Source organism: Passer montanus, unplaced genomic scaffold, assembly GCF_014805655.1.
Source record: "Passer montanus isolate IOZ18808 unplaced genomic scaffold, ASM1480565v1 scaffold17, whole genome shotgun sequence".
Lineage (NCBI taxonomy): Eukaryota > Metazoa > Chordata > Aves > Passeriformes > Passeridae > Passer > Passer montanus.
In genome coordinates, this window is record NW_024364270.1 from 2,685,500 (window position 1) to 2,698,645 (window position 13,146).

Genomic DNA, 13,146 nt, shown 5'->3' on the forward strand with positions numbered 1-13,146 from the left:
TTGTATGTTGCTGGTTTTTAGATGTTATTTTCTTTGTAGTCTTACACATGTAAACTATTTATTGAGATCCATTAGTGCAAAGCTGCATTATTTTTCAGGGTAAATGCCTTAGCAGTATAATCTGCTATGAATTGAAATATTAAAATAATCTCTTGTGTCTCCAACAGTATTAGGAGTTAGAGACTACACAGATTTCCTTCTAATAATCCTGTTCTAAACGATTACCTACATTTTTTTCCAGAAAGAATATACGGATATCTGAACACTCTAGATTATTGAAATGTATCTAGCTCAAGATGAGCTCTTGAGTTCAAGTCTTGTTTTTTTTCTGGCATCTCTTCACAGCTTGATGACATTTCTCTGTTCATATATTATTCATATAAGTTCTTGCCCCATGTCTACCTGAAGTATTATTTGTAACAGAAGTACTAGGAATAGATAATTTCCTCTATCCCACCTGTCAGACTCGTGTGCTTCAAATACAAAGGAAATTCTGACCTAAAGGAAGCTTCACTCAGTTTGCTGATGGGTGATATAAAGACTTGATTTGACATTTGGAAACCACTGCTTTGCTATGTTTTGTATTAGAACAGCTAAACCTTGAGAATCTGAATTTTCATAGTGGCTGGTTGCTGTAGTAGAACATGAACTGGCCTTGTTTTATATTTCTTTTTTTTTTTTGGTAGCAAAGACATCTAGATCCTTAGAATACATAAAGTGAGCAAAACAATTTCCAATCAGTAGAAATACAGGTAGGCATAACAGCCCAATGGTTCAAACAGCAGTGTCTAAAATTCAGTTTTGGATATAAAAAACCCCAGGAACTTTTTACCCATAGAGTGAAACACAGCTCATCAGAGTATTTAAATTTTTTCCCCATTTTTTTGGACATGGACACTTCCTTTGCCAAATTGGGAGTTTCTATTGAAAATCGTGATTCTTGACAACATGATTGAAGGGGTTTGGCCCCAGACTGTATTCTGAGGGTCCTTTAAATGTATGTAAGGGCTTCAGGTAAGACAATAAATAAAATGTAGTGTGATATGGCCATATCCATGAGCTTACTGGCCTTTTACCCTTAAGGCTTTTACTTTCTTTCATTTTCTGGGCACAGTTTAAATGGTTGACCCAGAATGAGATGTCCATCTCACTGATAATGTCTAGGATAAGCTGTGGAGATGACAATGTTATCTCTGCTTTGAAATAGATTATTTTCTTCCAAAAAATATATGAAGTCATACAAACAATAGCTACAAGTTTTATTTTTAACCTCTTTTTGGAGTATATAAAGAAAATAAATCTCTTGCCAATACTAAAAAATAGAAAGAATCATAGGTGTAATGTACAGATTCAGTTTTTCAAAATCATGTCAGACAAAAGTTACATGGGTAGTAATGGTGACACCCAATATCTGCATTCCATTTATCTCTCTGTTGAAATTATTATATCTTCCTGCCACCATTAATAGAGTGGAATTCCTTATGTCCATTTCCTTTAAAGCAATTAGTGCATGCTTGGGATCTAGACTCTGATTTCAATAGTAGCTCATCTGTGCAAGGAGGACAAGGATGTTAAAGAGTAAATAGCCTAATAAAGCACTACAAAAGTAATTTAACAGAGCTAGTTGGATAGTGCTCTGAGCAGTCTGGTCAAGTGAAAGGTGCAGCAGTCCATGGCAGAGGGGTTGGAACTAGGTGATCTTTACAATCCTTTCCAAGCCAGAATATTTGAGGATTCTATGATAATTGTCTTACAGTAGTAATGCTCTCTAAGCCCATACATTTTCTGCCTCATGATTGAGAACCTCAGCCAAGGATGTAAGTGCCTAATCTGCATCAAAATAATACAGGTTAGAAGATTGGTAACCAACCTCAGGGGAGACCTCTGTTATTCCGAACTGGGATAAACTCTGATGCAAGATGTTGATATTAAGGGAACGCAGCACTTCTTCAGATGGGAGTGCCTCAGAAATTCCTGGCTTCGTGTTCAGTGGCGACACAAACAGTTCCACACAGTTCTTCTTCCCCTAGGGGAAAAAAAAAAAGAAAAAAAATGAGAAAAATCATAGGAGGGGTCTGGCATTAATCTCTGCTCTCTGTAGATTGCAACTATAATTCCAAAGGCAAAAGCATGGAGTATAAAGGTTGCAACCTGCTCTGTGGGCACAGCATACCTTTTGCCTGTCTCTGTAAATCCCAGCAGACTGTGGAAGAAAATGCAAATCATGCATGAGTGGACATGAGTGCTTTGTCTCAATCAATATTGACAAGGTAGACTTTTCCTGAGTCTAGTATCATTAAACAATCAATGTAACATAGTGATGGGAGGAGCCATGGATGGGGTCAATGGCAATGTGCCAGCAGGGACTTTAGCAGATAGTTTATTTCAGCCAAGCTGAAATAGGAATGCTTAGCATAATGCTGTGATATTTGGACATTACTTTCTAGTCCCTTCTCAACACATGGCAGACACATACCACAATAAAGTCCTCTTAGTTGACTCCAGTGCAATTTAATATGGTCCAACGAAATTAAAGGACCAGGGAAGTTTTGTTAGCACTTAATGGGTGACCTGAGAATGTCCACTCCCTTATCTTTTAATTCTTGGCCTGGTGTCTTTGATGCAGTCCTGGCAGCCTAAGAGGCTCTGTATTAGAAATGTCAGTGATACCCACTCTGTTTTAAGGTAGCAAAAGGAAAGAGAGTTTCTCTGTTGTGATAGACTTGAACAGCACGTGAGACAGCTCTGATGTCCAAACAGGATGTGGGAACTGTCTCCCCAGGGCTATGGCCAGTCGCTGACACTGTGGAGCAGATTCCAGACCTGGGAGATTCCACACACATGAGGTAGGCATGGAGCTGCTCCCTGCATTGCTGCCTGGTCTGGCAAGAACCTCACCAATCTGGTTATTTGCTATACATCATTATGGGATCGGAGAGATCAGTTCAAACTGATAATAATAATCCTGATTATTAATCAAGGATAATCCTGATTTCCCCTGCCTCCTTCCCATCACCTAGAATGTGCATCATTATCTGTACTGAAGTGAGGAAAAAGACATCTTTTGCTATTCTGAAAATACCTTTGCAAGAAATACCCTTTGCATAAAATACTCCTTGCGTTCAAACCAGAGTTACACAGAGAGGGACTCTTTCAAACATGCTTGCCCTAAATCTGTCCTCTGTGCTCTCACATGTGCTGCTGGTCCATCTGCTCAGTAAGAAAGGTAAGGATGCTGGCTACCTGTGGGAGCTGAAGAAATTGGTTTTAGGCTGGGTTTGTACTCAGCCTCTGACATGGGAAGGGGACTGCTGCTGTGTGCAGGTCACAGGCACCAGGCAAGGCCTGGTGGGTATGCAGCATTCCCAGTGTTTTTTGTCTCCTCTGTTTATGAGTTTCTCTACCCCATTAAAGGACAGTGAAACTTTATGGGAGGAGGATGTACTGGAAAGGTTAAGGAGACACCGGAAATAGTGAGTTAATATTTTCTGGCATCTGTGTAACATGTAAGAGCTTAGCAGGCTGTCTGCTCCCTCTGTGCCCATCCACATCCTGGCTTCCAGACTCCCAAACACTTCTGAGAGCTGCTTACATGGGACTGAGTCCCCTCACCTCACTTCAGTCAGCAGGGAGGGACTGGCATCTCTTCATTCATCCTAATATAATTGGGATGCATCTCAATGCCTCTTCTCCTGCAGTTGCCATCCTCTCTACTGCTTTTACAGGGAGCCTAGATGAGTAGTTTAGAAACAACACACTGAAACAAGGCAAGATGAATTTTAATGTTCTCTGCTTGCTTGCCAGCACTCTGTGCGAGAGGAACTGTCTCATTTTAGAAGGATGAAAAGTGGGAATAATGTCTCCTAAGATGTATTTATCTTCCTAGTAATTTTGACTCTGTGTGATTTTAGAGTAAATAGAGGAAACATTTGCTTGCTTTTTTATATAGCTGAAATATTGACTCATAAAAGAACTTCTACAGGTGTTGAAAATACTAATTAAATAATAATGCTTACTGTATTCTGGGCTATATGCAGGTGCAAAATCACATTATCTCTTCCCTTAAATCATAAATGAGAGGAGAAAGCAAAAAGCAGTGGAGTCAGTAGGAAAATAAACAGCATATTTCTTCTGTTTATTTATATAATTTCTAAGGAGCATAGTAAGAAAGCTACTAGGTGATTCAGTGTATTGAAATACACATCTCAGACTTCAAAACATTTCTAATTTAATTGTGCTTTTCTCTGAATATGTTTTTAACCTTTCATTCTGGTCAATGCAGAGGACAAATGAAATTTATCATCGCTTGTCACTAATGAGAGAGAATCCTGAAGAATATGGAACAGGCTGCAGTGCATTCCTATTGATCTTTCTCGCTGTATTTTTTGTGAGATCTTTTCTCACAGAGACATTTCTTGAAGGAGTTTTATAATCCTTTTTGATGTATACAATCCTATCAAGCTTTCAAGGCAGAAAATTCTTTTGTACTGAACCTGTCAGTTTTCTTCCCTAATATTCAACCTGCATGTGGAATAAAAAAAAACTCTTCTTCCCTCTGCAAACTGAATTGAAGGCTAGCAATACACACATGGTGTTGGTAAAATTGTCATAAAAAGTCAACAGTGGTATTAAGTATACATACACAAAAAAAACCATATAATGACAGTTGATTTAAAAAGTTTTTTTTTGCTAGAAGCAAATTTCTCACCATCTTTTTCCAGTAGGATACCGTAGTCTACCGTAGTCTACAAGATCATTTCTGAGGACAGATTATTATAGCAGAATAACAAAGTATGAATATTAATATTGTAGACACTTAATTTACTAATGTAAAGTCTGAGGATAAATTGTGAAGATTCCTTTGAAAGGATGAATCACGTGTATTTTTTGAGCAATGTTCAACCTTTGAGAAACAAAACATGGATAAAGTGTGAACATGAAAAAGAACTGCACTGGAAAACTAAGGGATAAGCAAACTGCTTATGAATAAGACAAAGAGATTTATCTGGGTTAGTTGAGAATTGTGTACTTTCAAAGGGAAATTTAAATAATTTTGTAATGGGGATCTATAGTGCAGTTGAAGAAATGGAATAATAAGTATTTTTCTGTCCCATTTAATTGCACTCTTCCAGAGTGACAGGAAAATTAATATAAGAGAATTTAAATAAACAAGTACACTTTAATACACACAGTCTTTTGGTACTCACAATGAGTCTGTTGATATGAACTTGCTGAGGTAACAGTCCCAGTGCAGCTGCCACTCCTTGGCGAAATATCCGAAGCAATGTGATATTCAGCTTGTTTACATCCATTTGCAGTGTCTGAAAAACAAAATCAGTTCAAATGAACTCCTTGTCCAAGACATTTAATTCTCAAGATGACTGATCTCTGGGGCTTTTCGCTAATTGTTGTTTTTTTTTTTCCTGGAACAATAGTCTGTGTAATCTATGTGCATCACAATATATAATAGGTCCAAAGGTACATTTCAGTACTTTAAATGCTATTCATTAGCAAAGTACCACCTTTACCCAAGTATACTCAGAATGGGTTCCAGATGTTTTTAGCTTAATTCCTTGGACAAGTCGCAGTGTTAAAGATAACACAATTACTACTTTAGAAACAAAAGTTAAGCACCGAAAATCAATGCATCCTTAAAGAACGAGATGTTGAGTTTCCACAATGAAGATTCCTTTGGAATAATGTTTTAGCATATCTTCCTGAAGGTGAAGAATGAGTCACACATAGTGAAATCATACAATTTTAACTTTGATTAGCAGTTTCTGAGATCAGAAATGAAACATTCTGGATACATTCCCCATGTTTGAATTTCCTAAAGCTTCCTCATCCAAGTCACAGGATGAGACAAACTATAGCACTGAAGCATTTTCTTTCCATGTGTTAGAATTATAATGAAATTTAGAAGCTTCCTCAAGTTCAGATCCTTTTTGTGAAGTCAGTGGAATTTTTCCCAAGAAATAATTTAGGCTCAAATCTTCTGTGTCCAAGAAGACCCAGATATTGTGTCTTCACATGATAACTGATAGACAGTACTTTCCTGTGGTACTTTAGGGTCTACTTCTTTGTTTTCATATCCCTTTTGCAGACAATATGTAGTGGAGAAGAGAGGAAAGATGACTATGTCAGATGACCACAAGATTACAATGCTTCTGGAAACTTCTGACTTAGGAAGTTACTAAGTTCTGCCTAAGCCAGTTGACTCAAGATAAAAAATACTTTTATTTTAAATTTCCTATTTAGAGCCATGAACAAGCATCTTGCTTTGAAGAACTAAGCAGGTATTCTTCCTTCCTAACCAGAGCCGCATAAAGAGAATTAAATATCCATGGGTCAGATATCACACTGGGAATATGGTTATGGTTCAGAAATAAAGGAAACATTTATCTCAAAGAAAAGTAACATCACACATTTGGAGAGTTGTTCTTTATCAGTATTTATAAGCAATAATGTAAAACCATAAAATTGCTTTCCTTTTTCACCATCAATTCTATTTTTCTAACAGTACTGAGTGTTTTTCTTTCTTTTTCTCCCTTTTTCTCATTTTTTTTACTCTGCTGGGATTGTTGGGTCTTGATGCATGAGATCTGCTCTTACCACACAACTGAGCTTTAATTCAATTGGAAGTATTACAAAATTCTTCCACTTAAAATACCCTTTCTACCCTGGCATTTTCAAAATGCAAAATCTTCTCTTCGCTTCTTCTTGAATTTGACATCCTCAGTGGTTACAAAACTGCTCCGAGTTTATCACTGAAATAGAGAGATGTCTTGAGAGGGGACATGTGGAGGTCTAACAGATGTGAGCACTTTTTCTTCTGTACCTCAGACTGACTCATGGAACACCTGACAAGAATTGGTTTGGAGCTTTGAAGCTGTGACTACGCTGAGACAGCCTGGTCTGAAGGTCTTGAGTAAATGAGAAAGGGAGTTGCTCCTGAAACAGAAAGACTGTCATGAGGGTCCCTGGAGATAGGTTAGGATGGCATAAAGTGTCCAAGCCAGTGACCCCAAGTTATGAGGTTAATAATAACTGTTGTTACTGAGCAAAATTAGCAGGCATAAAATTAAAATACATTCATTTAAACATATTTGAGCCAGGTATCATAACACATTAGTAGAGATATTCTTAAATAGTGCGTTAAAACCTCACTGATAAAGACACAGAAATTAAACAGCCAGAAAAATATCTAGCTTCAGAGGAAATAGAAGACCTTAAAAAGCCTATAAAAAGGTAATAAATTCTCATAGATTTAGCATCCTGAGATTGTGGTTCATCATATCCAGGGACAGTAAAATGTGGTGAAACTCCATTATCTTCGAGAGTCACATTCTGCCTAGCAGGTCTGAATTTGGTTCACTGGGCTCTTTAACAAATATTGACCCATGGCTGCAGCGTGTGTGTGTCTCTGTAACAGCTACATTGTCCTCATGGTCCTGGAGGAAGCCTGAAGACCCCAGCTCTCTGTCAGTCTGGCATCAGCCTGCTTAAAAATCTCACCTGGCCTTGCACATAGAGATTACAAGACCCTTTCAGAAAACTTACTAAGAAATTTGCCCTTAAGCCTTATCTCAGTATGCATCCTCTTCTGCAGCTGTAAAGATTTGCTATGAAGATTTTTTTCTTTTTTTCTCTCTTTTTTTTTTGACTTTTCATCCCAAAAAAAGCCCAAGAAATATATAAGGAAGAAGCATCTCACACTGATTATAAGAACCTTGTTTTGCTGTTCACTGAAAGGATCTGTTTCCCCTTTTCTGCTCTCAGTGTGAATCTTAGCTCTTTGGCAATTATAGCAAAAAATTGAGTAAGAGAATTGCAGGTCGCCTTTTCCTACTTCAGACAGCACAAGGGAGTGCATTTGACTCTTCCTGTCAAAAGGAAAAGTAAGCAATCCAGAATCTGTCACTTTAGGAATGGAATTTCTAACTCAATCAGTGAAAGGTAATTTACATAAATGCTTGGTGGAATCCCAAGAGCACCTACTTTAGAGTGAGAAGAACATCACAGATGTGCTCTGTGCTCTCTGTTATCCCTTTTTTGGTATTGTATTCATAAAAACATAAAGCAGCAGTGGACTAGATTGGTGATGTGTCAATTCATCACACTGTGGCCAACTCTGGGTGCTTACAGTAAATGACAGGAACAGGGCAAGATTACAGTGTTTTCCCAAGTTCCTTCTGACAAGATCACAGCTAATTTATGTCTATTCAGCATAGGCATCAGGTCTCTCAGTAAGAACAACGTTACCAGACTGGTCTGGGATGAAGGCAACGCTTGGGAGCATTATATTCTTGGCTCTGGCATGTGCCTCCTGAAGGTGACTGAAATTTAAGTCTGACCTGAGGGTCTGGTGTGAAATTGCCTTTCTGCAAATTCTTAAGTATAACAATTTTTTGTTGAGAAAAGTTAGTCAGAAAAAAACTAAAAATAAAATAAAGAATATAGAAAGGGGAAAGGGAAAAAAAAAGTCTTAAATGTCTATAATAAAATTTTCAAAATGTTATTAATATTTAAATATTTTAATATTATTGTGCCATTCTGATGGCATGCCTAAATACTGTTTTGACTATAGTCCACAAAGGTAAGAGATTAGGACAGGAAACTGCTAATGGATGAAGTACAAATGCAATAATACCTGTACTTAGACAAACAGTGTGACGTGCCATTATTAAGAGAATCACTGGAACAATGGAAAGCTGACAAGCCACTTACAGGTTATAATTACAAAAATTAAATCCATGAGTACTAATACCACCTGCAAAAATAAGTGAAATTAACCTCGGTAAAGTAATCCATCTGAATAAATAAAACAAAGCGTTAACATAGATACACAAGTTATGTCTTACTGTGTTCCTCTAGCTGCTCCTTTTGCTTTGGAAAAGAAAGGGCTGAAACATCCCAGTAAGACAGCTCTAATCCTTTACCTTTGCTCATCTGCAGTGTTTATCATGGATTGCAACCAGCTCCCCAAGGAGGTTATAATTTTGTATCAGCTGCCTCTGTTGGCAATAGCGACTTGTTGAGCCCAGAGGCGAACACCCCGGACGGCTCATTTTCCTGAGCAATTACCCACCTGGATATCGCAACTGTGGCGACGGTTTCTAGGTTCCTCTGATCCAAGTAAAAATGGAGTTTGAAATGAAGGAGTTTTCTGCTTGTAGTGGAAAACTTGGGAAGACAGTTCCAGAAAGGGAATCTCAGCACAGAAGTCCACCAAAGATCATTCATAACTGACATCCTACAGGGGCTTTTTAATAAAGATCTTCATGTTAAAGGGACAAAAAAAATCTCTAACATGAAGGGAATGTGTGACACAGAGTCTGAAATGATATTTTTTGGATATTACAATAAACCTTAATTTGCCAGGTCAGGTTCTGCTTCTTAAGAAAAATTCAGAGACACACCTCCTTCTTACATTTTCCTTATCATCAATTTTATCCTTTCTGCAATGAGCTTCAATATACGATTCCATTTCTATGCATTGTTGCTCCCCCCAAGACTCCTTCTGATCCTACCACCACAGATGTTTTCTCAAACCTCCAGCCAAACTGATTATACAGAACAAAAATAACCAAAGATAAAGTAGATTAAAAGTGAAAGTATACATCTTAAAAACACCTTTATGAAAAAAGATGAAAACTAAATCAACAAATTACACATGCTAGGAATTTTACATACTTAAGGGCCACTGGTGAGTTCTATTCTGTGCTAAAAGAAAAATAAAAATAAACACACTTACTTAGTTAAGCCAAACAAGTGAGAGAGCTCAGAAAAGAGTTTTCATACCTGCCTGTACTCCAGTTATTTATATATGGTTTTAAAAATTGAACAAAAATGCTATAAAATGGGAAGGTGTTCTGCACTAAAGCAAATATTGCACTGTGGCCATGCTGTGGGCCACTCTGTCTGAGCACCCCCATCTGCTGCCTGCACAGTTCATCATGCACAGTGTTTCATCCTGTCATCCTCATCAGACAGCCTCAGCTGCACAACCAAAATAAAGGTATTTATCAGGAGGGAAGCTGAAAGTGCTGCAGATTTATTTGTACAGGTTTGGTGCAAGACTACAACAAATATATCAAAAAATTGTGAAAATACATGCATTTTCTTTCTTTTTCTCCCCCTAAACACATTAGATTTTCCTTCCTGTCACTGTTCAGTATTTGACACTGCAGCTGCACTGGGCATCAGGTGAGCCCCTTTGGCTGGCTCAGGTGCCTGATACACACCCACAGAATATTTTGGCTTTCTAAAATTATGTGAGTCATATGTCACAGAAACTTTAGTGTCTCAGATAGTCCATGAATCACATGGGAGGCAGTACATCCCTAGCCAGAATTATGCAACTACAACAATGCATTTTGCCAAGTGCCACTCCAAAGGAACTTTGCCCTAAGCCAAGCTGGTATCTGAGGTGCATTCACTCCTCTCCCATTTACCTCTCCCACTACCATATGATTTTCTCTAAGAGAAAAGACCTGCCCTTTTATGAGGTCCACATTAAACTTTGAATTATGTCTGTAAACTAAGATAAAATTCTCATGAGCATAAAATCAATTATTCTTAGTGATTAATTAAAGTAGCTTCATATTTCTGTGTATCAGCAGTTGTCTGCAGTGACCTACTCAAACTTTCATATGTAATATATTTGTGCTAAAGCACAATATGACTAGAAATATCAGTCTTGGGACATTTAAATACTTCCAATGTCAGGGAGCAATTATTGAATAAAGTATAGTAAAAATCACCAGGAATAGTAGAAGAATTACAGGCATACACTTGAGTTTATAAGAATCAGTGAAAAGCAATGAAAAACACTCTTGACCTGGAACATGCTTCTATTACAGTCATCCAGTTTCTGTTGAGGAGACACCGAGGCTGCAGAATATGCAAACCTGCCAAACAATCCCAAATATCATATGTGGACTGCAAAAATATAAGTGCTTGTCCAAATAGTATTTGGGTGATAAGAAAATAGAGCTCTAAGTTGGTTCTGTACAAGTATTAGGAAAAAAGTGATAGGAATACTTTGACTGCTTCAAGTCCTGATTAGTCCAGGGAAGTTTAGTATAAGTATTAGGAAAAAGTGATAGGAATAGGTTACTTTGACTGCTTCAAGTCCTGATTAGTCCAGGGAAGTTTAGTATATTTGCATGTTGCTTTTCAAGATGTGACAATGTAAAATTTCACTCATATTTTTTCAAGGAAAAAAACCCAACCCACATCTGTTATGAAAAATCTTTATTTAAAGTAAGCATACTGTTTCCTGGAATTATGCATTTCTCATATAGTATTAAATAGCATTTTTGGCTCTTGATCAATTTTTCATGAAAGCATATACATTTAAATATTTATGCATGTTATGAGCTCTGTGGAATAAATCAAAGACAGAAGTAACTGATGAGAAATATAGGGTTAATTCAATTGGTCCAGATAGCTGTATGGTCTCCTCTCAATGTGATTTTCAAGTGAATGTTAATTAAAATATGAGAAAGTGAAAATGTATGGATCAAAGCAGTCTCTTCCACACTGCAATTAACCCACAGACTCCACCACAGGAAGTTGCAGAAGACAAAGACTGAATATAAGGTAGGAATAGGGCTGAATGCTTATACGGACATTGAAAGTCACAAATGTCCCTGGAAACTCTACAGAAGACATACTACAAGCCTTGTCATGCAGTTGGCTATCATACACTGTGAGAAACTGAGATGAACCCTAGTGCTACAACAGAAGAATGTTCTCAGTCTGCTGTTGCAAGGTTTGAGTGCTGCCCATCATCCTGGGCTAGAAACTGAGTTTCATTCTAGTCCTGTTTGCACAGGTAGGTACCAGCTGAAGACGATCCTAGAGACTGCTGCATCACAGAGGCTGAAGACACCATACCAGCTGTTGAGGTGATGCCAGGGCACTCCACTGGCATCCACTGCTCAGACTGGCAAAACTTTCCTGGAGGTGGGTGCATCATATGACTAAAGTGGTTTGTCTCAGCTGCATGACAGATTTACATTTCTTTTTCCAGGGAGAAGAACTAATGTCTCAAATGAGATCAGCTGATTTGGTGCTGATTTGATCAATTCTGTAGGAAGCATCAACATAAGAGTGAGAAACGTTCCATCTGTGAGGTCTGGCTCTTGGCCACAATTCCCCCAATTCCCTCACTGAGCTTACTTGCACTTGGGCAGTGAGTCAGTCAGCTATAGGAAGACTTTATGACCTTGATTGATGATTGAAGTGTACAAGAATGAAATTCAGCCCACTAAGGATAAGGTTTGTTAATACCTGTCTTCAAGAGGTGCACTTTGATTTCCATCAGTCTTATGTTTTGCATTAACCTCTGGGCTTGCAGTCTCTAAGAAAAGATAAGAGCCAGCTCTTCCAGTGTGGTGCTACAAGGTAATGTGAATTGACTGATCCCATCTAATACAAGACACAGAATAGTTTTCTTTATTCCAAAGGAAATCTCAAAAGGTATATTATTTCATTCTCCTGGCTTCTGAGTTGTGTGGGTCATTCCTGTCCCACAATGTGAGGTAGTTGGTGGGGTGAGTCTGAAACCATGTGTTACACTGTCCTCAGCTCCCTTTACCTCTTGCCTATGATTAATGCCTCAATCATTAACCACATATTTGGAAGTCAGAAGGTATGTACAGGTTCCAAACACCAAATACACTGCAGATTTTGGTAAACTACTGTTCCATAGCCCCTACAACTCAGTAAGGGAATAACCTTATTCAAAGCCCAGTAAAGTTAATAGGACCTGTTTTGAGTAAGAGTGTTGCAGAATCCCATATCCTAAATGCCCAGGGAATGCATACTTGTCATTATTGAGGGGCTGTAGGACAGGAGAAGGAAAAGTTATCTACTGTCCATGGGACACCAATTTGATGCAGCCTCACCATTAAATAATACCAAATAATACCAGGTCTCTGTACTGTGGGAGCCATTTGGAAGGGGAAGGGAGAGGAGCAGGAGGCTGCAGTAGTTCTCTTGTTCTTCATGACTAATTTTAAAAATTTGACAACTTTTTTAAAAAAATATTAATCTGGGAGTGCTTGCAATTACTGCCAATTGATAACTAGTATGGATGAGAGGCTGAAATGTTGCTATGCCTCTGGCCTTAGCAAGTCT

The 13,146-nt window shown here is 38.0% G+C and overlaps 1 protein-coding gene across 1 annotated transcript in view; it reads right to left on the minus strand.

Annotated features, from left to right (window-relative positions):
• PTPRR (protein tyrosine phosphatase receptor type R) overlaps nucleotides 1–13,146 on the minus strand; it is a 140,568-nt gene that overhangs the window by 65,371 nt on the left and 62,051 nt on the right. The window contains exons 3-4 of the mRNA XM_039703872.1: nucleotides 5,208–5,321; nucleotides 1,871–2,026 (exon numbers count right to left, since the gene is read on the minus strand). Of these exons, the coding sequence (XP_039559806.1) occupies nucleotides 1,871–2,026; nucleotides 5,208–5,321 (270 nt within the window). The remainder of the gene's footprint in view (nucleotides 1–1,870; nucleotides 2,027–5,207; nucleotides 5,322–13,146) is intronic.